The 25406-nt window shown below is 47.8% G+C and overlaps 1 protein-coding gene across 1 annotated transcript in view; it reads left to right on the top strand.

The window, feature by feature from the left end:
- LOC110536036 (zinc finger protein GLIS1) overlaps positions 1–25406 on the top strand; it is a 142936-nt gene that overhangs the window by 56689 nt on the left and 60841 nt on the right. Inside the window, exons 3-4 of the mRNA XM_021621582.2 lie at positions 351–579; positions 3201–4626. Of these exons, the coding sequence (XP_021477257.2) occupies positions 351–579; positions 3201–4626 (1655 nt within the window). The remainder of the gene's footprint in view (positions 1–350; positions 580–3200; positions 4627–25406) is intronic.

The raw sequence follows: 25406 nt of genomic DNA, 5'->3' as shown, positions 1-25406 counted from the left end.
TCTGCGCTGTCGTTAGATTAGCGAAACAGGCTAACTGAGCCAACTTCCAGAAATGCTCCCTTTGGAGATGAAGAAATACTGGTTTATTTTAGTGACTCTGAGGATTACAGTGTTGCGATTGTCATCATAACTGTGTATTTATTGGTGTATGTATTTTCATGTGCAAACACATTTCTCCTCTTGGGATTAACACTGCCAGGATCGTGGGTTTGATTCCCGCTGGGGCCAACCATAAGAAAATGTATGCATGCATGACTCTTAGTCGCTTTGGATAAAAGCTTTGGCTAAATGGCATATATTATTAGTATGATATGAATAAATCGTTATCTTATCTCGGTTGTGTTTTCCAGTCAACGGTGGTTGTAGCGGTGCCTACTGCCCAGAGAAGGAGAGTGGGTCAGATCTGCGGGGCAGTGAGGGCACACTGATGCGCTGTGGACAGAGTGGGAAGAGTGTGGCCGTGCCACCGGGGTGCCAGCCAGGTCCAGGGGGTCACTACGACAGTGTCCACTGTGACCGGCCCACACCCACACACACCCTCCATCTGCAGGACCGCCAGCAGCAGCATGCCGACGCCAGGTGAGAACAACACTGAACCTCAGGTTCTGACACTCTAGTTGACTGGAACAGTCAGAGAACGGGGGGGACTGAAACAGATTAAGCACATCAGTAGATCAGATTATTTATTTGACATATGACATCTGAAATATTACCACTAATCCTATGACCTGCACTGCTACGTTTATTCCTACTCCTGCTAGAGGATATTATCATTCTGAATGATGAAGTTGATGATGATAGTCCTACACGGGTGATGACTACAATAATCGGCATAATTTATCCGTCAAATGAAATGATTGTGTTATTGTATCCAATATGATTGTGTTATTGTATCCACTATGTGACATTCTGTCATAGAGGAGCGACGGGAATTGTCTCTTGACTCTACCGGACACTCTCAGCTCAAAGACAGATTGCTATCACTCTCTCTGTCCTCTATGTCACATACACCGATTGTGTCCCAAATGGCATCCTATTGCCTATGTAGTGCACTACTTTTGACCAGGGCCCATTGGGATCTGGTCCAAAGTAGTGTGCACAATATAGGGAACTTTTGGGACGCGGCCCATAAAGTGCTTCTGGACAGACATTCAATTCTCCCACATTGTCACGGAATGCCATCAGTACAGCCAAACAGGAAATAGCACTCATGAAAGAAAGAAAGGGGGGGGGGGGACTCTCTCTCTCTTTATTGACTACGGCAAAATCAGACTCTATCCATCCAGGCAGCTAGCATCAGCATTTTCACCCAGTGTGCGTCGAGAGAGACAGAGAGACAGAGAGAGACAGAGAGAGAGAGAGAGACAGAGCGAGAGAGAGAGAGAGAGACAGAGAGAGACAGAGACAGAGAGAGAGAGAGAGGGAGAGAGAAAGAGAGAGAGAGAGAGAGAGAGAGAGAGAGAGACAGAGCGAGAGAGAGAGAGAGCGAGAGAGAGAGAGAGAGACAGAGAGAGACAGAGAGAGAGAGAGAGAAAGAGAGAGAGAGAGAGAGAGAAGAGATATAGAGAGAGAAGAGATATAGAGAGAGAAAGAAAGAAGAATAAGAGAGAGAGAAGAAGAGATATAGAAAGATAAAGAAGAAGATATATATTATCTACCTCACTTGCTTTGGCAATGTTAACACGTTTCCCATGCCAATAAAGCCCTTGAATTGAATTGAATTGAATTGAGAGAGAGAGAGAAAGAGAGAGAAAGAGAGAGAGAGACGGAGGACAAAGACGATTCCTTCATGGAGACAGGAGAGAGAAAGAGGGGCCTTCTCACATCACTCAAGAGCTTTACACAAAATCCATAATGAATGAACTGACAGGAATGATTATGTAGGAGATCACAGCGACACATGGAGAAATACGACCTGGCTCACCATTCACCTGGGGCAAGATTCTCACCATCATACACAGTATTGTCAACGCTGACCCTTCACAGGCCGCCATTATGCCAACTAACCAGGTGACTCCTATTTATCCCAACATGTAGGGTTAGGTTTAACCCCTTTGTGTCATCAAAGCCTGTCAGACACAGAAGCCCCATCCACGGCCTCTCCCTCTGTCCTCTCTATCTGCCGCTCTCCTATTCTTAGCCATAAATGCCCATTCATAACTGCTCACAGGGCTCAAGGTCCCCTTTCACTTATTCATGAAATCACTCCCAGACCATCTGTTTCTGGTGGATGCTGCCCTGGTTTGAAAAGGAAATTCACTAACTAATGTTTGTTTAGCATCGATCCACTGATTCCAATTTCTCTGTGAAAGTCCACTGTCTGTGAGATGTGGTTGTTAGGTTGCTAGTCTGAAAGGTTCACTGTCTGTGAAATGTGGTTGTTAGGTTGCTAGTCTGAAAAGTCCACTGTCTGTGAGATGTGGTTGTTAGGTTGCTAGTCTGAAAAGTCCACTGTCTGTGAGATGTGGTTGTTAGGTTGCTAGTCTGAAAGGTTCACTGTCTGTGAGATGTGGTTGTTAGGTTGCTAGTCTGAAAAGTTCACCGTCTGTGAAATGTGGTTGTTAGGTTGCTAGTCTGAAAAGTTCACCGTCTGTGAGATGTGGTTGTTAGGTTGCTAGTCTGAAAAGTTCACTGTCTGTGAGATGTGGTTGTTAGGTTGCTAGTCTGAAAAGTTCACCGTCTGTGAAATGTGGTTGTTAGGTTGCTAGTCTGAAAAGTTCACTGTCTGTGAAATGTGGTTGTTAGACTTTCAGTTCTATCTGGGCTCTCTGGGGGAGATGTTATTTTTGAGAGAGAGAGAGAGAGAGAGAGAGAGAGAGAGAGAGAGAGAGAGAGAGAGAGAGAAATAGAGAGAGAGAGAGACAGAGAGAGACAAAGAGAGAGAGAGAGACAGAGAGAGAGAGAGAGAGACAGAGAGAGAGACAAAGAGAGAGACAGAGAGAGAGAGAGAGAGGTAACAGAGAGTGAGGTAGCAGAAAGAGAGGTAGCGATCCCTCTAGGCCAGGTCTAAATCTCACAGCCCTGTTGTTGTACGGGGTCTGAAAGCTGCAGCCTATGGGAAGGATGACTTGGCAGGACCTAGACAGCCATGGCCTTTATCTATCAGCAGCGGGTGGCTAATAGTGCTCACATACTCTCCAGTGTTGTCCTAATAGCCTCGCTCTGCTCAGATTCCCTGCCTTGTGTTTTCCCCTCTACAGGTCCTCTGCCTTCCAGAGATCCCTGGCCTCGCCCGGCCCAGGCTGCGGCACCTCCAACGCAACCAGGGCATTTCCTCTCCCCTACCCCATCAAACAGGAGGCTTCCATGGGCTACAAGATCTCCCTGGGACTGGGGGTCCCCACCACCACCCAGGGTGGCTTCCAGAGTGGCACGGGAGGCATTGGGGTCCGGCGGGAGGAGATGGAGGGTCCTCTCAGTGGTGGAAGCTGCGGCGGTAACTTAGGCAGTGCTCTGTCGGTGGATGCGGCGTACCCTTTTAATAATGAAGATGACTCCTCCCCGCTGTCATTGTCCCAGGGTGGCTCCCGTCATTCAGCGCGGCTGCTCACCAATAGCAGCGTGAAGAGACGATGCCTGTCGCTGGCCTCCCAGTCCGCCGCTGCCAGCAGCAACGCTAATGCCTTAGCGAACGCCGTCGTTACCGCCACCGAGGGGATCGATATCACCGCCATCATCTGCTCCTCCCAGATGTCCGTGGTGGCCTGCGTCAACGGGCTCCGGACGAACCCCTCGCCCCAGCCCAGCGGCGGCTTCTCCTTCCGGGCTGCCCCCCGCAAGCCCCTGCCCCCGCAGCAGTGCAGCAGCCCCCAGCAAACCCCCTTGCGAGAGAGCTGTCAGCTGCCCTCACCTGCCGCCTGCCTGCTGTCCCTCTCCTCGTCGTCCTCCTCCTCCTCTGTGTCATCTCTGGAGCCGGAGCAGCAGACCCAGGGCCTGTGCGAGGGGCCTGGCTCCATGCAGCCGGGGCCTGGGGGTGGAGGTGGAGCTGGAGGAGGCTCTGAGGGGCTGGGGCTGCTGATGAGTGGGACCCTGATGACAGGAGGGCTGCTTGGGGACGTGTCCCTGCTGGAGGGGGGCTGTCAGAGGGCCGGCTGTGGAGCTCTGAAACAGGAGCCTCTGGACGACTTCTCCCCCAGCGAGGAGGAGCTCTTTCAGCACCACTACCACCATCACCACCACCTGACTGGCCGTGCTGCGGCCAGCCACCTCCGCCCTCACCCCCACCACCCAGCCCTCCCACTGCCCTCCATGCCCCCGCCCTACCACCTGCACCAGTACGGGGGCCCCAGCCCGGGGGGCCTGCTGCACCTACAGAACCAGAACCAGACTGTATCAGCATCTTCCTGTGTCCTTCCAGGACCCAAGACCTCGGGCTCTGCTGAGGGTGAGGACGGTGGACCGCTCAGCGACAAGCAGGTGTGCCGCTGGATTGACTGCAGCGCGACGTACGAGCAGCAGGAGGAGCTGGTGAGGCACATCGAGAAGGTGCACATTGACCAGCGCAAAGGGGAGGACTTTACCTGCTTCTGGGCCAGCTGCATTCGCCGCTACAAGCCCTTCAACGCCCGCTACAAACTCCTCATTCACATGAGAGTCCACTCGGGAGAGAAGCCTAACAAGTGTATGGTGAGTCCCTCTCCCCACCATATATATATAATCACTAAAATCACCATTCAAGTCAAAGTTCTATGATGTCTGGGCCGGAGGCCATATTGAGTGTACCCATTCCATTCTAGTAATTCCCCACCAGCTGAGCCCAGAACCAAGCCGGTGTTAGTGGTGAATGTTGTTCACAGCCCACTCTTCTGAATAGAGCCAATCAAAGCCATTTTTATGGTCCATTATAGGTTCCATTTCAGTGACCACAGTATATTTACTCTATGAAATGGAACCCAGCTGGTGCAACCAGGACCCAGTTTGACAGTATCCATCCATAGGCCATGTCTAGTTTCCACAGAGCAGGCCAAGAGAGATTTGATTTAAACATACATTTAAGAGCTGCTGTGTACATGTGTAAAACATGAAGGTGGATTCTTTGGTGGATGGCATTGATGTCACAGTAGTCCCTAACTTAGATCTTATTTGGTACTTCGTAGAAATTGGTTTGTGGCCAACCTAAAAAGTCACATTTGTTTGTTTAGAACACAGTTGCTGGGCCAGTACAGTTAGGGTTAGTGATAGATGTTAGATAGGTTGCTGTAAAGACATTTTAATACTTTTAGAGACTGTTGTTTGTACATTCAGGGTGCACTGTTTCCAAGAGCAAGACTGATTCTTTTTCATTACAGATTATTTTTCATTATAAATTAAGAAATGTTTTTTTTATTTTTTTATTGAAAATGGATACATTTTAGCAGAATGTTTAAAATACACATTTTACATTGAAGAGAAGCGTTGTTATAATGGGAGCCGTATAGCTGGTCACTGTATAAATAGCTGTGTGGTTGTATTCTTTACAGGTAAAACTCTCCATCTCCACAAGTCAACACACTAATCAATGTCAAACTGTCACTCCCTGGCATCTCTTAGCAAATGGAAAAAGCCCTCCAACCTTAAGAACATTTTAGTCCAAATACACAATTAGTCCACAATCTGTGTAGGGGGCGAAGTCACGTTTATTTTCACTAGCTCAATGTTTTTTAAGAAGGGATTCAGATGATGAAAAAACAACACATCTGGTTAACATAACCAAACAATGCATACACTTAATCCCTTTAAATGGGAGGTTGGCATTTTTAGATGTTCCACAAGTATTAAGTGAATGGACGTTTTACCCAGACCAAACACAGGGAAATATGTAGTAGTGGAAGAAAAGGCAGAGGGATGTCTGCTAAAATCTCTCATCTTGCTCAATTCAGGGTTTCACAACCCTTGTCAGAAATGTTCATCCTCATTTTAAGAAAATGATTAATTATTATTGTGCAATATGCTCATAGCCTAATACCACAAAAATACCTGTTGTATCTTTATTTTTATGAAATTCAGCCGATATTTGTTTTTAAATTATTTGGTTGAATTTACTGGCTGTGAAAGTGTGAAAAAGTGTTAAAATTAAGTGTTAAACTAAAATCAGTTTAGTGTAAATCAGTTAGTCAATTAACACTTACCACTGCAATACATTGTTAGCTACATTTAATAGGAATGTTCATATTCATTCATAGAGTAGTGAATTTATAGTGAGCCTCGTAAGTTCCTCAGAGACATCATGCATTAGTGTGTGTGTGTACGTGTTGTGGCTGAAAATGTGCTCCGGTTGTGAATCTTCTCTCAGCTCTGTACTGTAATATAGCATGACAGTGATTTTTCAAGTGAATTCTGGGAAGTCTAGGAAGTTCTGGGAATAATTCACTGTGTTTTGGTCCTGCACTTTTTTCATTTTTTTGGCGTGTACATTTTATTTGGACTGCTCTTGCTGCTGTACACTGGGTGTGTCTCCAACTCTGTCACTGATGTCAGTTTGGTGACACATAGAACAGGAAGGGAAACAGGCGGACTGTATGTTTATGTGTGTCTGTATGTGTGTTTGTACTGTACACATGTGTACAGGGCCTTCAGAAAGTATTCACAGCCCTTGACCTTTCCCACATGTTGTTGTGTTACAGACAGAATTTAAAATGGATTTAATTGAGATTTTGTGTCACTGGCCAACACACAATACCCCATAATGTCAAAGTGGAATTATGTTTTTAGAATTTTATACAAAGTAATAAAACCTGAAAAGCCCTTTGTTATGGCAAGCCTACAATAATAATCAATTTATGCTAAACTCTTAGAGACTTACCCAGGAAGACTCACAGCTGTAATCGCTGCCAAACGTGATTCTAACATGCATTGACTCATGGGTGTGAATACTTATGTAAATTAGGTATTTCTGTGTTTCATTTTCAATAAATTTGCAAACATTTCTTCAAATATGTTTTCACTTGGTTTATTATGGAGTATTACGTGTAGATGGTTGAGAAAATAAATACATTTGATCCATTTTGTATTCAGGCTGTTATACAACAACATGTGGAATAAGTCAAGGGGTAAGAATACTTTCTGAAGGTACTGTATTAATGTATGTGTGTGTGTGTGTGTGTGTGTGTGTGTGTGTGTGTGTGTGCGTGTGTGTGTGTGTAGGTGTGTGTGTCTAGGGAGATGCTTACCAGATGCTAACAATTCGGCTCAGTGTAGTGGAGCCGCTGGACTGTCGGGATGGGAGGCTGTGTATGTATGTGTGTGTGTGTGTGTGTGTGTGTGTGTGTGTGTGTGTGTGCGCCCACGCTACACAACCCAGCCTCCCAATCACTCAGACCTCAGAAAGGCCTCAAACAAACACACACACACACACACACACATACACACACACACACACACACACACACACAGGCACACACTCAAACACACACACACACAGCCTAGTCATACGTACGTAATTCCTGTTAAACCCAACAATAGGCAGTATTGATTCCATCCATGTTGGATTGTAACACTCAGTTCTCAAACTAAACATAAACAGAAATGTGAAATGTATTCAGGTTTGCATAAACACTTCTAATGAGCAATGTATTTAGATGTAGAGGTCTACAGAAAGTCTTGGAGAAAGTGTGCACGTGTTTTGCATGTCTCTGAGGTGATGAGTTTGTGTTTGCAAATGGGTGTGTGGTTATACATGTGCAATACTATGGAAATAGTTCGCTGCCATAATTTGTCACAAATGTGGGCTATACATATGTAGTGTGTGTGCTTTTACGCGTACAATATGTGTGTGTGTATATGCCGTAGTGTCTCAAACCAATCCCTCTAAAGTCCTTATTTAGTTCTTATGCGTCTGTGCCCACTGTAGTCAGGAACGTTTGAATGATGCCTGTTGTGTTTGATACACTCAGGCAATAGACAAAGGCATTTAGGAATTCCAGCTATTCACACAGAGGAAACAGATGAGACGTTCCATTTAGGCCCAAACTCTCCAGAAAACCCAGCTAATCCCCTTATTGTTTTTCCAGCGGCAGATTCCAGTGGGTGCTCACAACTTGGAGCTGTGCTCAAATCCAAGCATAACACTCCCCTCTGCCTCCAGCCTCCTTCAGCGTCCTCCAGCCTCCTCCATCGCCTCCAGCCTCCTCCACCGCCTCCAGCTTCCTCCAGCGCCTCCAGCCTCCTCCAGCCTCTTCCAGGTCCTCCAGCCTCCTCCAGTCTCTTCCAGGTCCTCCAGCCTCCTCCAGCCTCTTCCAGAATCCTCCAGCCTCTACCAGCCTCCTCCAGGTCCTCCAGACTCATCTAGCTTCCTCCAGCTTCCTCCAGTGTCCTCCATCGCCTCCAGCCTCCTCCACCGCCTCCAGCTTCCTCCAGCGCCTCCAGCCTCCTCCAGCCTCTTCCAGGTCCTCCAGCCTCCTCCAGTCTCTTCCAGGTCCTCCAGCCTCCTCCAGCGTCTTCCAGAATCCTCCAGCCTCTACCAGCCTCCTCCAGTGTCCTCCAGCACCTCCAGCTTCCTCCACCTCCTCCAGCCTCCTCCTGTACCTCTAGCTGTACAGCGTTTGTTTCATGCGGTGTCTTGGCTGGAAAAAGTCATTATCACAACACAAAGTTGTACTCCGACCTCTCGCTTGTCACTGTCCGTAACTGGCTATGTTTAACGCTGGCCCACATAAAATTGCAGCTCCATCTGTAACCATCGAGTTCAGAGCACTTGTAAAGCTCTCTAAACTTTTAGAGGTACTTTTTAAGTCCCCCCCCCCCCCCCCCCCCCTCCAATTACTGCAGGCCCCAGGGCTGTGGTACGGTCGGCGGGCAGGGTGAAAAAGAAACTGCATAATCTCTCTGCAATATCCTGTTGTGTTTCATGCCTAATTCAGAGTGTTGTTTTAGTTTATGACATTTTTTCTCTTGTCTGCATAAATATTAAAAATATATCCAGTGACCGGGAGCCCTGACATAGTCACAGGCTTTGATATCTTAGTGGGTTATATCGAGACTGTCCCGCGGATTTGATGTCTCATGGACAGATCACTCCACTCCGTACCCTGAAGTTCAGATAAATATTAATCTAAACCGTGGAATCCCTATATAATATAGAAATTGAGAGACACTCTCTTCAAGTCTCTTCAGATTACCTGAATGGATACATTGTATGAAATTGTTTTGAAATCCTGTCCATTGTAGGTATTGCCCTATAATGAACCATGGGAATGTTGAGATGACCTGTTAAAGGATTTGCATGTGCGCCCTCACGTTGTTCAGTGACGTGAGAAGTTGAGTCATGTTAGCTTTAGATAGTAGAATTCATTGGGGTGGTATACTCTTTAATCTTAACGCCTTTGTGTTTCTTTCATCATTGGTTTTCAGTCATGTGGAGGCTTTTGAGTGCCGGTTAAGACCATAAAACATTATAAGTGTTTCCATTATGGGTTTACCTTAAGGAATAATTTTCCCTTACTTAAGGGAATTGTTTAACGGTGTTGCATAGAGTACTTAGGTAAGGGCATAATTTAAGATTTATTTTTTACAGTAGTTCATAGGAATGTATGGCAGAAAAAGTCTCTGGTTACTATGGAGATGACCTGTGTCACTGACTGAACATCTCATCAAAGAGATCGCATTTATTTTGGGAGATTGCAAAATAGAATTTGTACATTGAAGAGGAGAAACAAATTGATTCATTAGATAATAAAACACGTTTCTTTTAGTTACTTTTTTCTAGACTTGTTTTATATAACTTTCTATTAGGTCAACCTAACTTACAGAGTTAGTAACTAGCTAGCCAGCAGCTTTGTAGCCATGGATGATGCACTTTACATTGTTTAGCTAAGTAGCTAGCTAGCTGATGGATGTTTTCCAGGGCAGAGGACAGCAACATTCACCTCCACAAATGCTGTTTACATTGATATCCATACTGAGTGATACTCAGTGATACTGAGTGATACTCAGTGATACTCAGTGATATTCAGTGATATTCAGTGATACTCAGTGATACTTAGTGATACTGAGTGATACTCAGTGATACTGAGTGATACTCAGTGATACTGAGTGATACTGAGTGATACTCAGTGATACTCAGTGATACTGAGTGATACTCAGTGATACTCAGTGATACTCAGTGATACTCAGTGATACTGAGTGATACTGAGTGATACTCAGTGATACTCAGTGATACTGAGTGATACTCAGTGATACTCAGTGATACTGAGTGATACTGAGTGATACTGAGTGATATTCAGTGATACTCAGTGATACTCAGTGATACTGAGTGATACTCAGTGATACTCAGTGATACTGAGTGATACTGAGTGATACTCAGTGATACTCAGTGATAGTCAGTGCTACTGAGTGATACTCAGTGATACTCAGTGATACTGAGTGATACTGAGTGATACTGAGTGATATTCAGTGATACTCAGTGATACTCAGTGATACTCAGTGATACTGAGTGATACTGAGTGATACTCAGTGATACTCAGTGAGACTCAGTGACACTCAGTGATACTCAGTGATACTCAGTGATACTCAGTGATACTGAGTGATACTCAGTGATACTCAGTGATACTGAGTGATACTCAGTGATACTGAGTGATACTCAGTGATACTCAGTGATACTCAGTGATACTGAGTGATACTCAGTGATATTCAGTGATACTCAGTGATACTCAGTGATACTCAGTGATACTCATATTCATCGGCACCCTTAACTTAAAAGGTTTTGTGCAATTGACTTAAAGTTAAGGAAACTTTAAGGTTAAAGACAAGGGGTAAATTAACTTGATGTTTTATACAACTGGGCCAAGAGCCATAATGCCAGCTGAACCTGAGGGGACATGTGCCCGTTAATTTGATACATTTCCAGGATAAAATAGAAGATATGGTTAATTTTACCCATAATATATTGAAAGATATTGGATATGGCCATCAGTTCCGCCTGAAAAGAAATGAGTGTGAATGTAATGACTATTTTACCACGTGCTTTCAACCTGGTCATTTCTTTAAACCGTAAAATACTGTTACCCCATTTTACTTTAAGAACACATTTGGTATTCTACCCTCTCTCCACAATGGAATAAAGTGTTGGTTTTATTCTTGAGAATGATTGAGAACTCTGAGCTGCACTGAGCCACCTACAGCATAATGATAAAACACACCTGACCTGCGAATGAAGCCACTCTCTAAACACACACCACCACAGGCTGGAGGAAAACTGACTGCAGCCAGCCAGCGTCCTGCTGGAAAAAAAAGCATAGATCATGGAATTTCTATTTTTTTTCATGGGTGTGAAACCAGCAAACATATATATATATATTTAGATTTATTTGACAGATTTTTGGAAGAGAGGCCAAATCCCCCAGAAGCAGACGGTGAGACATACAGCGGCGTCCGTTGCCAAGATGGCGTTGTGTTTTCTCCGGGTAAATGGATCAGGTCCGACGCAGGAGATGAAACGACCAGTGCCATTAGCTAATTAAAACTGAGGTTCTGCACATGACCCGACTTTTCCCCTGAACGCTGTACTGAAACCGGAGCTGTCTGGACGCAGGGCGTGGGTGGCGACTGACGTTGATATTAATGTGTTTGTACCAGTGCGAGCCTCTGACACTATTGCCTGTCTGGACTGCTCAGCCGGCACAATCTTTCAGAGGTCTGGACTCTGGCCCGGTAGCAGCTACCTGCAATGAAGACGTATGATTCAGTCCTTTAACCCAGGCAGCCAGGTCTGTAGGTCTGAGACCAACACGCTACACTAGAGGAGAAGGTGAGGGAAAGCTCTGTACAGTTCAACTTGTACACTCAAGAGGCAATAGGGGAGAGAGAGAGAGATGAGGCTGATGATGCGGTGCATATATTAGTATGATGATGCTGCTGGCAGAAATGGTCTGAGAGTGATGTTTTGGCATTGACATAGATAGATCTTGCTTGTTTTCCTTGTCGACTAGGCCAGGCCAAGTTCTTTTCAGGCCATAATAGTTTTCCAGTCAATCTCTTAACAGTAATGCAATCCAGTCATCTCTCTCTCTTTCTCTCTCTCCCCCCGGCCACTTTATCAGCAGACTGTTGTCTAGAGCGCATGCGCCAAAACCAGATTGGACAAGTTTGTTATTTATCGCAACAGCTTTTGTAACAAAACCATTCAGTAGAATTGAAAATGCGATGGAAACCCATTTACCTTTTTATTTGGTACAAGGGAAAGCAAAAGTGCTTTTTATGTGCACTATGTCAACACAAACAGTATTTTATCTGCAGCAAGACAGTTTGATGGAAACACACCTCTCATGATAATCTGTCACCAATTGGATGGAAACCTAGCTACTGACTCATCTCTCTCAACTCTCTCTCTCTCTTTTCTCTCTCTCTCTCATATATATATATATATATATATATATATATATATATACTGTATCTATTTCTCTCTCTCTCTATCTCTCTCTCTCTATATACAAGTGGGGCAAAAAAGTATTTAGTCAGCCACCAATTGTGAAAGTTCTCCCACTTAAAAAGATGAGACAGGCCTGTGACGTATTTGTGACATATTGTGGCAGAGAACTATTTCCATAGTATTGCACATGTATAACCACACACCCATTTGCAAACACAAACTCAGAGACATGCAAAACACGTGCACACTTTCTCTAAGACTTTCTGTAGACCTCTACATCTACAGTGGGGCAAAAAAGTATTTAGTCAGCCACCAATTGTGCAAGTTCTCCCACTTAAAAATATGAGAGAGGCCTGTAATTTTCATCATAGGTACACTTCAACTATGACAGACAAAATGAGAAAAAAAATCCAGAAAATCACATTGTAGGATTTTTAATGAATTGATTTGCAAATTATGGTGGAAAATAAGTATTTGGTCAATAACAAAAGTTTATCTCAATACTTTGTTATATACCCTTTGTTGGCAATGACAGAGGTCAAACGTTTTCTGTAAGTCTTTACAAGGTTTTCACACACTGTTGCTGGTATTTTGGCCCATTCCTCCATGCAGATCTCCTCTAGAGCAGTGATGTTTTGGGGCTGTTGCTGGGCAACACAGACTTTCAACTCCCTCCAAAGAGTTTCTATGGGGTTGAGATCTGGAGACTGGCTAGGCCACTCCAGGACCTTGAAATGCTTCTTACAAAGCCACTCCTTCGTTGCCCGGGCGGTGTGTTTGGGATCATTGTCATGCTGAAAGACCAAGCCACGTTTCATCTTCAATGCCCTTGCTGATGGAAGGAGTTTTTCACTCAAAATCCCATTCATTATTTCCTTTACACGGATCAGTCGTCCTGGTCCCTTCGCAGAAAAACAGCCCCAAAGCATGATGTTTCCACCCCCATGCTTCACAGTAGGTATGGTGTTCTTTGGATGCAACTCAGCATTCTTTGTCCTCCAAACACGACAAGTTGAGTTTTTACCAAAAAGTTATATTTTGGTTTCATCTGACCATATGACATTCTACCAATCTTCTTCTGGATCATCCAAATGCTCTCTAGCAAACTTCAGACGGGCCTGGACATGTACTGGCTTAAGCAGGGGGACACGTCTGGCACTGCAGGATTTGAGTCCCTGGCGGCGTAGTGTGTTACTGATGGTAGGCTTTGTTACTTTGGTCCCAGCTCTCTGCGGGTCATTCACTAGGTCCCCCCGTGTGGTTCTGGGATTTTTGCTCACCGTTCTTGTGATCATTTTGACCCCACGGGGTGAGATCTTGCGTGGAGCCCCAGATCGAGGGAGATTATCAGTGGTCTTGTATGTCTTCCATTTCCTAATAATTGCTCCCACAGTTGATTTCTTCAAACCAGCTGCTTACCTATTGCAGATTCAGTCTTCCCAGCCTGGTGCAGGTCTACAATTTTGTTTCTGGTGTCCTTTGACAGCTCTTTGGTCTTGGCCATAGTGGAGTTTGGAGTGTGACTGTTTGAGGTTGTGGACAGGTGTCTTTTATACTGATAACAAGTTCAAACAGGTGCCATTAATACGGGTAATTAGTGGAGGACAGAGGAGCCTCTTAAAGAAGAATTTACAGGTCTGTGAGAGCCAGAAATCTTGCTTGTTTGTAGGTGACCAAATACTTATTTTCCTCCATAATTTGCAAATAATTTTTTTTTCCTCATTTTGTCTGTCATAGTTGAAGTGTACCTATGATGAAAATTACAGGCCTCTCTCATCTTTTTAAGTGGGAGAACTTGCACAATTGGTGGCTGACTAAATACTTTTTTGCCCCACTGTGTGTATATATATATATATATATATAGAAAGAGAAAGAGAGAGATAGAGAGAGAGAGAAACCTAGCTACTGACTCCGGGTAAATGGATCAGAATGAGAAAACAATTATACACTGTATATATTTCCCTTTGTATAATTTTTCTCTCTCTCTCTCTCTCTACCCTGTCTCAGACTGGAACAGCTACCTTGTCTCAGACTGGAACAGCTACCCTGTCTCCGACTGGAACAGCTACCCTGTCTCAGACTGGAACAGCTACCTTGTCTCAGACTGGAACAGCTACCCTGTCTCAGACTGGAACAGCTACCCTGTCTCAGACTGGAACAGCTACCCTGTCTCAGACTGGAACAGGTACCCTGTCTCAGACTGGAACAGGTACCCTGTCTCAGACTGGAACAGCTACCTTGTCTCAGGCTGGAACAGGTACCCTGTCTCAGACTGGAACAGCTACCCTGTCTCAGACTGGAACAGCTACCTTGTCTCAGACTGGAACAGCTACCCTGTCTCAGACTGGAACAGCTACCCTGTCTCAGACTGGAACAGCTACCTTGTCTCAGACTGGAACAGCTACCTTGTCTCAGACTGGAACAGCTACCCTGTCTCAGACTGGAACAGCTACCTTGTCTCAGACTGGAACAGCTACCTTGTCTCAGGCTGGAACAGCTACCTTGTCTCAGACTGGAACGGCTGCCCTGTCTCAGACTGGAACAGTTACCCTGTCTCAGACTGGAACAGCTACCCTGTCTCAGACTGGAACGGCTACCCTGTCTCAGACTGGAACAGTTACCCTGTCTCAGACTGGAACAGGTACCCTGTCTCAGACTGGACAGCTACCCTGTCTCAGGCTGGAACAGCTACCCTGTCTCAGACTGGAACAGCTACTGTACCCTTTCTCAGACTGTGTAACCAGGTATCAAAGTACGGACAATCCACTACATGCAATACACTCTAATTACATTTGTCTGGAATGCAATATTATGTGGTAGTAATATCCTTAACATTTAATCCCGGTTCTGTCTTGGAAACCTGGTCGACCGGGGAGGAAGTTGACAGGCTCTAACCCAAACATAATGCAACAGCTGTGTCATAATTGTGTCCCATCCAAATGCTTAATCAGATTTACCTCGCCAGTGGGCCAGATCAGTTTACTAAGACATGGATGGAGCCGGTTCCGTGTTCAGGGTGTATCGTCCTGGCACGTTCCCCAGCTCTCTCACGTTCTCCAGCCTGACCAGGCCTATTGTAGAACACTGGTCTAGCATGTGTTCTAGGATCTCCCTCTGAGGTAATGGGACTCATTGGACCAAATCCACTCAGATATGGGTCCTGTCCCAAATGGCACCCTAGTGCCTTTATAGTACACTACTTTGTGCAGTACCCATAGGGCCCTGGTCAAAAGTAGTGCACTATATCGGAAAATAGAGTGCCATGTTGGATGGAGCCATGGTCTCTAATGCTTCCAAACACTGCACTTTGGGCTCTCTAATGCTGCAGTGTCAAAGGCTGTATGAAACATGGTGCCTTGCTTCTTAACCATTTAAATCATATAGACAGACAAGCTAATTATGGAAACATTTCGAGGCAGCTCACCAAGAAAATAAAAATATACCTCTGCTTTCTCAAGTGTAGTAGCACCCACGCAACACTAGCGTTGTTCAGAACCGACTACCAAGCTGCCATTTAGCAAACATTCCCTGGAAACCGCAGTGTGTAAACGGGCCTGTAGGAAGTGTGTTAACTGGGCCTGTTGGGAGTGTATGGGACAGTGTGTTAACTGGGCCTGTTGGGAGTGTATGGGACAGTCTGTAAACAGGCCTGTTGGGAGTGTATGGGACAGTGTGTTAACTGGGCCTGTTTGGAGTGTATGTGACAGTGTGTTAACTGGGCCTGTTGGGAGTGTGTTAACTGGGCCTGTTTGGAGTGTATGTGACAGTGTGTTAACTGGGCCTGTTTGGAGTGTATGGGACAGTGTGTTAACTGGGCCTGTTGGGAGTGTATGGGACAGTCTGTAAACAGGCCTGTTGGGAGTGTATGGGACAGTGTGTTAACTGGGCCTGTTGGGAGTGTGTTAACTGGGCCTGTTGGGAGTGTATGGGACAGTGTGTTAACTGGGCCTGTTGGGAGTGTATGGGACAGTCTGTAAACGGGCCTGTTTGGAGTGTATGTGACAGTGTGTTAACTGGGCCTGTTGGGAGTGTATGGGACAGTGTGTAACGGGGCCTGTTGGGAGTGTATGGGACAGTCTGTTGGGAGTGTATGGGACAGTGTGAAAGCGGTCCTGAAGGAAGTGTATGGGACAGTGTGTAACGGGGCCTGTTGGGAGTGTATGGGACAGTGTGTGAATGGTGTGTAGACAAGGGTAAATCTCTCAGTAGGCCCAGGTGGGGTGGCTGTTGTTGAGGTTTTGATGTAGCAGGAGTCTGGTTGTCTGTGGGACATGCATCACACAGGCCTCTGAGCCCAGAGAAACAACATCTACCTGGCCTAGCTTTATCTCCCAATAAACAGAGCAACAAGAGACACATTTATACATCCCCCTCCAGATCTAGACCTTGTCTGCCACAGAGCCAGAGACTCCAGACCACAGCCCCAGGACTCCCCCTCTACTCAGACCAGCCTCCAGACCACAGCCCCAGGACTCCCTCTATACTCAGACCAGCCTCCAGACCACAGCCCCAGGATTACCCCTCTACTCAGACCAGCCTTCAGACCACAGCCCCAGGACTCCCCCTCTACTCAGACCAGCCTCCAGACCACAGCCCCAGGATTACCCCTCTACTCAGACCAGCCTCCAGACCACAGCCCCAGGACTCCCTCTATACTCAGACCAGACCAGCCTCCAGACCACAGCCCCAGGACTCCCTCTATACTCAGACCAGACCAGCCTCCAGACCACGGGCCCGAGGACTACCCCTCTACTCATACCAGACCAGCCTCCAGACCACGGCCCCAGGACTACCACTCTACTCAGACCAGACCAGCCTCCAGACCACAGCCCCAGGACCCCCTCTACTCAGACAGCCTCCAGACTACAGCCCAGGACTCCACCCTCTACTCAGACCAGACCAGCCTCCAGACCACAGCCCCAGGACTACCCCTTTACTCAGACCAGCCTCCAGACCACAGCCCCAGGACTCCCCCTCTACTCATACCAGACCAGCCTCCAGACCACAGCCCCAGGACTCCCTCTATACTCAGACCAGACCAGCCTCCAGACCACGGCCCCAGGACTACCACTCTACTCAGACCAGACCAGCCTCCAGACCACGGGCCAGAGGACTCCCCCCTACTCAGACCAGCCTCCAGACCACAGCCCCAGGACTCCCCCCTACTCAGATCAGCCTCCAGACCACAGCCCCAGGACTACCCCTCTACTCAGACCAGCCTCCAGACCACAGCCCCAGGACCCCCCCTCTACTCAGACCAGACCAGCCTCCAGACCACAGCCCCAGGACTACCCCTCTACTCAGACCAGCCTCCAGACCACAGCCCCAGGACCCCCCCTCTACTCAGACCAGACCAGCCTCCAGACCACAGCCCCAGGACTACCACTTGACTCAGACCAGACCAGCCTCCAGACCACATCCCCAGGATCCAGTGTCCCTCCAGCCCTGAGACTAATGTAAAGTAGCTGGAGTACAGACACTAGTACTGTGTGTGTGTGTGTGTGTGTGTGTGTGTGTGTGTGTGTGTGTGTGTGTGTGTGTGTGTGTTGACATATGCACTGTAGTGTTCAGTGGCTAAATTAGGTTGGCTAGCTAGAGGGGAGACATTTGAAGGTTTTGAAAGGAAGAGGACACCAGAAGGTAGTGATGAGCGATTAGTGCTTTTTTGAGGTCGGTTCGGTTTTGGTAAGGTTATTAAAAAATAATCACAGTTTTCAGTTTCGGTTAATTTTTTTAAACATTAAATGCACTATTCATTATGCTGTAACAACACAGAATAAAACAATTCATAAAAGTCCCGTGATGGTAGTGACTGGCCATTACGGCTTTTCACTTATTAACCCCACTTTATTCACAATACTTTACTTTAATACCATATCAAGCTCCTGACTATTCCTCTCTTTGCATTGGTGGATACATCTTGTTATTCAAATACTTTTTTGATAATATTTGATGAGGAGTGTTGACATCAACCGCCTGTATTCAATGGAGAATGAGATGCTATGCTAGCCTCATAAATGTGCATAGACCGGATCGATTTTCAACAGGGAAAGCTCAAAGTTGCCAGGATTTCAAATGAAATTTAGGTCAGTCAATTTGTTGTTAAAAAAAACTACAATTGTATCAAACTTATGTAATCCCCAAAGACTTCAGAACAGAATCAACACAAGACTCTGTGTGATGTATCTGAAAGTAATTTGGTACGTTGTGTAGGTGAATGTGATGCATATTTGGGAGCGTTGCCATAGCGTTTGTAGCATTGGCAGAACATTGCGCTCTGTAGCATTGACTCATAGCTGGAATCCAGTGGGGCAATTAGAGCTGGGAGCGTTCCCCAGCAAAGTCTTCAGTCCTCTAGGCCAGCGAGGCTGTCCACACTCCCTACAGGCTCTGTCTGTTTACACTGTTAAGCCTCTGCCTTCACTCTGCCTGTTTTAATGGAGCTGCACTGTTAACAAAGATGCATATCAGAGGCCTCTCATGACAGAGAGAAAGAGAGAGGGACCAGAGAGAGACCAGAGAGAGACAAGAAAGAGAGATAGACCAGAAAGAGAGAGAGACCAGAAAGAGAGAGAGACCAGAGAGAGAGAGAGAGACCAGAGAGAGCGAGAGACCAGAGAAAGACCATAGAGAGAGAGACCAGAGAGAGAGACAAGAGAGAGAGACAAGAGACAGAGACCAGAGAGAGAGAGAAACCAGAAAGAGAGTCCAGAGAGAGAGAGACCAGAGAAAGAGAGACTAGAGAGAGACCAGAGAGAGAGACCAGACAGAGACCAGAGAGAGAGACCAGAGAGAGACCAGACCAGAGAGAGACCAGACCAGAAAGAGAGAGAGACCAGAGAGAGAGAGAGAGACCAGAGAGAGCGAGAGACCAGACCAGAGAGAGACCAGACCAGAAAGAGAGAGAGACCAGAGAGAGAGAGAGAGACCAGAGAGAGCGAGAGACCAGAGAAAGACCATAGAGAGAGAGACCAGAGAGAGAGACAAGAGACAGAGACCAGAGAGAGAGAGAAACCAGAAAGAGAGTCCAGAGAGAGAGAGACCAGAGAAAGAGAGACTAGAGAGAGACCAGAGAGAGAGACCAGACAGAGACCAGAGAGAGAGACCAGAGAGAGACCAGACCAGAGAGAGACCAGACCAGAGAGAGACCAGAGAGAGAGACCAGACCAGAGAGAGACCAGACCAGAGAGAGACCAGGCCAGAGAGAGACCAGACCAGAGAGAGACCAGAGAGAGAGAGACCAGAGAGAGAGAGACCAGAGTGAGAGAGAGACCAGAGAGAGACCAGAGAGAGAGAGACCAGAGAGAGAGACCAGAGAGAGAATGAGAGAGAGAGAGACAACATCACAGCAACATCTGTAGATGAGGCAGACTTTGCCAGAGTGGATAATTTTGTCATGACACAGGCACCTAGGATGATTCACCTGCTGTGTTGTGGCATTGTTAAGACCCCATTGTTTGGTGGTACTGGCTTGGTTTCGTCAGGTACGTAGACATCTGATTTACATTCGTCCCAGAGAGTTTTACACCCCCTCCAGTGACGCTCTAAGGTCTCCAGAAAAGGATCCTGTACAACTTTAAACATGTGTTTCACATTTGATCAGTTCAGCTCTGGAAATAGTTTAACATACTGTAGATGTGAAAGTTTTATTCTGGATTAATAACCAGTGGTTTTGTTTCTGTTCAGAATTAGGTATAAATCTGGAGACTTTGTATTGTTTCTCCTGTCTTATGCCAGCTTTGGTATCTGTACTACCAGCAATATAGATTAGAGTAGGACCGACCCTTTCAGATTGCATTCGATGAATAATGAAAACAAAATCTGTGTTGCAGTTGTGCCAAGTTGTATATTTTAAAGGGATAAAGCCAAGATTAGATTAGATACACAAGTTGGTGCACCGATGGAATTGTAAATGGATATTGCACGTGAAATAATACACTATCATAATGTAGTCAGCGCTCTCGTTTGAGTACCGTGTGCGGCCAGCAAGTGCCAGGCCCAGACTCATATTACGCCTAACATAAACATGTGTCTGATGATAAATGTCGAGAAAAATATTCCATAAATATGAAAGCGTTTACTGTGGAACACCAATTATAATAGTGGAATCTCACAATTCTCTGCAGTTGGCAGGTTACTTTTGTCCAAAGTAATTGCTCAGGAACAGAGACTGTTTTTGCACTTAAATGAATGTGTTTGCAGCCAGGCAGCAGAAGCAGTAACACATATTGGTAGTTGATAGGGATTGACTTATTAAATATGAACATGGAACCACTTGCTGAAATGTGGATCTGAAATGATTTATTGAGAAGTGAATGCTTGGAGATCTGCTGACATGTGAATGCGGGTGATATACTTGAACCTTGATAAGGACTGACACATTGAGCGCTGATTGCACAAGCGATATATCACAGCCAGCTGTAGCCCCACTGTGACGTGAAACTGGACTCCCGACATCCATAGAGAAAATAAAAGATGACCGTGGCACACTCAGGACTGAACAAACTGAGAGGGCACCAATAGCAGCCACCGCCCCATTCTCCGTTACCCATAAGGCTCTAATGGTCTGGTCGTTCTCCAGCAGAGTGGGCGATGTCCACCTGCTGTTCACTGTTCGATCGCTTTCCGGGGCCAATTCATTCTCCTTCTTCCCTCATCCCTTTGCTGGACTAGCGCTGGGTGGTGATCACAATGCCATCTTGACCTATTGGTCAGTTTCACAGCCAGTGTTTTCTCTCTGAATATCATGGTGCCTCTGGGGTCAAGGTGTTTGGTTTGGCAGCCCACGGCACCTCTGAAATGTTTATTTGTTGTCACATCGGCGTTATAGGGCGGCGCGAGCCTCAGCAGCTGTGTCAACTCGCCCTGTGTGGACAAGCGGGGATTTGTCAAAAAGGGAGAAGGGTACTGAGATAGAGGGGTGGAGGGATGGTAGAGGTGGAGAAGGGTACTGAGATAGAGAGGTGGAGGGATGGTAGAGGTGGAGAAGGGTACTGAGATAGAGGGGTGGAGGGATGGTAGAGGTGGAGAAGGGTACTGAGATAGAGGGGTGGAGGGATGGTAGAGGTGGAGAAGGGTACTGAGATAGAGGGGTGGAGGGATGGTAGAGGTGGAGAAGGAGAGAGGGGTGGAGGGATGGTAGAGGTGGAGAAGGGTACTGAGATAGAGGGGTGGAGGGATGGTAGAGGTGGAGAAGGGTACTGAGATAGAGGGGTGGAGGGATGGTAGAGGTGGAGAAGGGTACTGAGATAGAGGGGTGGAGGGATGGTAGAGGTGGAGAAGGAGAGAGGGGTGGAGGGATGGTAGAGGTGGAGAAGGAGAGAGGGGTGGAGGGATGGTAGAGGTGGAGAAGGGTACTGAGATAGAGGGGTGGAGGGATGGTAGAGGTGGAGAAGGGTACTGAGATAGAGGGGTGGAGGGATGGTAGAGGTGGAGAAGGAGAGAGGGGTGGAGGGATGGTAGAGGTGGAGAAGGGTACTGAGATAGAGGGGTGGAGGGATGGTAGAGGTGTAGAAGGGTACTGAGATAGAGGGGTGGAGGGATGGTAGAGGTGGAGAAGGGTACTGAGATAGAGGGGTGGAGGGATGGTAGAGGTGGAGAAGGGTACTGAGATAGAGGGGTGGAGGGATGGTAGAGGTGGAGAAGGGTACTGAGATGGAGGGGTGGAGGGATGGTAGAGGTGGAGAAGGGTACTGAGATAGAGGGGTGGAGGGATGGTAGAGGTGGAGAAGGGTACTGAGATAGAGGGGTGGAGGGATGGTAGAGGTGGAGAAGGGTACTGAGATAGAGGGGTGGAGGGATGGTAGAGGTGGAGAAGAAGAGAGGGGTGGAGGGATGGTAGAGGTGGAGAAGGGTACTGAGATAGAGGGGTGGAGGGATGGTAGAGGTGGAGAAGGGTACTGAGATAGAGGGGTGGAGGGATGGTAGAGGTGGAGAAGGGTACTGAGATAGAGGGGTGGAGGGATGGTAGAGGTGGAGAAGGAGAGAGGGGTGGAGGGATGGTAGAGGTGGAGAAGGAGAGAGGGGTGGAGGGATGGTAGAGGTGGAGAAGGGTACTGAGATAGAGGGGTGGAGGGATGGTAGAGGTGAAGAAGGGTACTGAGATAGAGGGGTGGAGGGATGGTAGAGGTGGAGAAGGAGAGAGGGGTGGAGGGATGGTAGAGGTGGAGAAGGGTACTGAGATAGAGGGGTAGAGGGATGGTAGAGGTAGAGAAGGGTACTGAGATAGAGGGGTGGAGGGATGGTAGAGGTGGAGAAGGGTACTGAGATAGAGGGGTGGAAGGGATGGTAGAGGTGGAGAAGGGTACTGAGATGGAGGGGTGGAGGGATGGTAGAGGTGGAGAAGGGTACTGAGATAGAGGGGTGGAGGGATGGTAGAGGTGGAGAAGGGTACTGAGATAGAGGGGTGGAGGGATGGTAGAGGTGGAGAAGGGTACTGAGATAGAGGGGTAGAGGGATGGTAGAGGTAGAGAAGGGTACTGAGATAGAGGGGTGGAGGGATGGTAGAGGTGGAGAAGGGTACTGAGATAGAGGGGTGGAGGGATGGTAGAGGTGGAGAAGGGTACTGAGATAGAGGGGTAGAGGGATGGTAGAGGTGGAGAAGGGTACTGAGATAGAGGGGTAGAGGGATGGTAGAGGTGGAGAAGGGTACTGAGATAGAGGGGTGGAGGGATGGTAGAGGTGGAGAAGGGTACTGAGATAGAGGGGTGGAGGGATGGTAGAGGTGGAGAAGGGTACTGAGATAGAGGGGTGGAGGGATGGTAGAGGTGGAGAAGGAGAGAGGGGTGGAGGGATGGTAGAGGTGGAGAAGGGTACTGAGATAGAGGGGTGGAGGGATGGTAGAGGTGGAGAAGGAGAGAGGGGTGGAGGGATGGTAGAGGTGGAGAAGGAGAGAGAGGTGGAGGGATGGTAGAGGTGGAGAAGGGTACTGAGATAGAGGGGTGGAGGGATGGTAGAGGTGTAGAAGGGTACTGAGATAGAGGGGTGGAGGGGTGGTAGAGGTGGAGAAGGGTACTGAGATAGAGGGGTAGAGGGATGGTAGAGGTGGAGAAGGGTACTGAGATAGAGGGGTGGAGGGATGGTAGAGGTGGAGAAGGAGAGAGGGGAATGGTAATATGGTTAGGGAGAGACGGATGATGCACGAGAGACCGACGTCAGCGCGACAGGCGAGGATGGCGAGGGGGAACATGAAGAGGTTGCATAGAGAAACAAAGTGAATTAAAACTTGGTATGAGTCCATCTTCTTTTACATCGATCAATCTGGTAGCAAAAGTATCAAAGTGATCAACTAATAAATAAAACAACGAATTGAATAATAATTGCACATTTACATTTAGGTAGCTGAATCCATCCACTTGTATAACAGTCCTGAGTAGAGTCTAAAGTAATAGGAGCTTTGCACAGACAGGTTTGGAGAGGAGAGGACAGGACAGGACAGGAGAGGACAGGACAGGATAGGACGGGACAGGGGAGGATAGGAGAGGACGGGACAGGGGAGGATAGGAGAGGACGGGACAGGGGAGGATGGGAGAGGACAGGAGAGGATAGGAGAGGACAGGAGAGGACGGGACAGGAGAGGATAGGGGAGGGGAGGATAGGAGAGATGTGGAGAGGACAGAAGAGGACAGGACAGGAGAGGAGAGGACAGGTGTGGAGAGGACAGGACAGGGGAGGATAGGAGAGGACGGGACAGGAGAGGATAGGGGAGGGGAGGATAGGAGAGGGGAGGATAGGAGAGGACGGGAGAGGTCAGGAGAGGGCAGGAGAGGAGAGGACAGGACAGGAGAGGACAGGAGAGGATAGGAGAGGACAGGAGAGGAGAGGATAGGAGAGGACAGGACAGGATAGGACAGGAGAGGTCAGGAGATGTCAGGAGAGGGCAGGAGAGGATAGGAGAGGACAGGAGAGGATAGGAGAGGACAGGAGAGGACAGGACAGGAGAGGACAGGAGAGGACGGGAGAAGACAGGAGAGGATAGAAGAGGCAGGGAGGGAGAGGACGGGAGAGGACAGGACAGGATAGGACTGGAGAGGTCAGGAGATGTCAGGAGAGGGCAGGAGAGGATAGGAGAGGACAGGAGAGGACAGGACAGGAGAGGACAGGAGAGGACGGGAGAAGACAGGAGAGGATAGAAGAGGACATGAGGGGAGAGGACGGGAGAGGACGGGAGAGGAGAGGATGGGAGAGGACAGGAGAGGATATGAGAGGATATGGGAGGATAGGAGAGGACAGGACAGGGGAGGATGGGAGAGGACAGGAGAGGACAGGAGAGGATAGGAGAGGACAGGAGAGGACGGGACAGGAGAGGATAGGGGAGGGGAGGATAGGAGAGATGTGGAGAGGACAGGAGAGGACAGGACAGGAGAGGAGAGGACAGGTGTGGAGAGGACAGGACAGGGGAGGATAGGAGAGGACGGGACAGGAGAGGATAGGGGAGGGGAGGATAGGAGAGGGGAGGGGAGGATAGGACGGGAGAGGTCAGGAGAGGGCAGGAGAGGAGAGGACAGGACAGGAGAGGATAGGAGAGGACAGGAGAGGATAGGAGAGGACAGGACAGGATAGGACAGGAGAGGTCAGAAGATGTCAGGAGAGGGCAGGAGAGGATAGGAGAGGACAGGAGAGGATAGGAGAGGACAGGAGAGAATAGGACAGGAGAGGACAGGACAGGAGAGGACGGGAGAAGACAGGAGAGGATAGAAGAGGACAGGCGGGGAGAGGACGGGAGAGGACAGGACAGGATAGGACAGGAGAGGTCAGGAGATGTCAGGAGAGGGCAGGAGAGGATAGGAGAGGACAGGAGAGGACAGGACAGGAGAGGACAGGAGAGGACGGGAGGAGACAGGAGAGGATAGAAGAGGACATGAGGGGAGAGGACGGGAGAGGACGGGAGAGGAGAGGATGGGAGAGGACAGGAGAGGATATGAGAGGATATGAGAGGATAGGAGAGGACAGGACAGGGGAGGATGGGAGAGGACAGGAGAGGACAGTAGAGGAGAGGACGGGAAAGGACGGGAGAAGAGAGGATAGGAGAGGACGGGAGTGGACGGGGGAGGACGGGATGGGA

This window comes from Oncorhynchus mykiss, chromosome 1, assembly GCF_013265735.2.
Source record: "Oncorhynchus mykiss isolate Arlee chromosome 1, USDA_OmykA_1.1, whole genome shotgun sequence".
In the NCBI taxonomy this organism is placed as follows: Eukaryota; Metazoa; Chordata; class Actinopteri; order Salmoniformes; family Salmonidae; genus Oncorhynchus; species Oncorhynchus mykiss.
The sequence above is the reverse complement of the archived record's forward strand: the minus strand, read 5'-3'. Positions and strand labels throughout refer to the sequence as shown.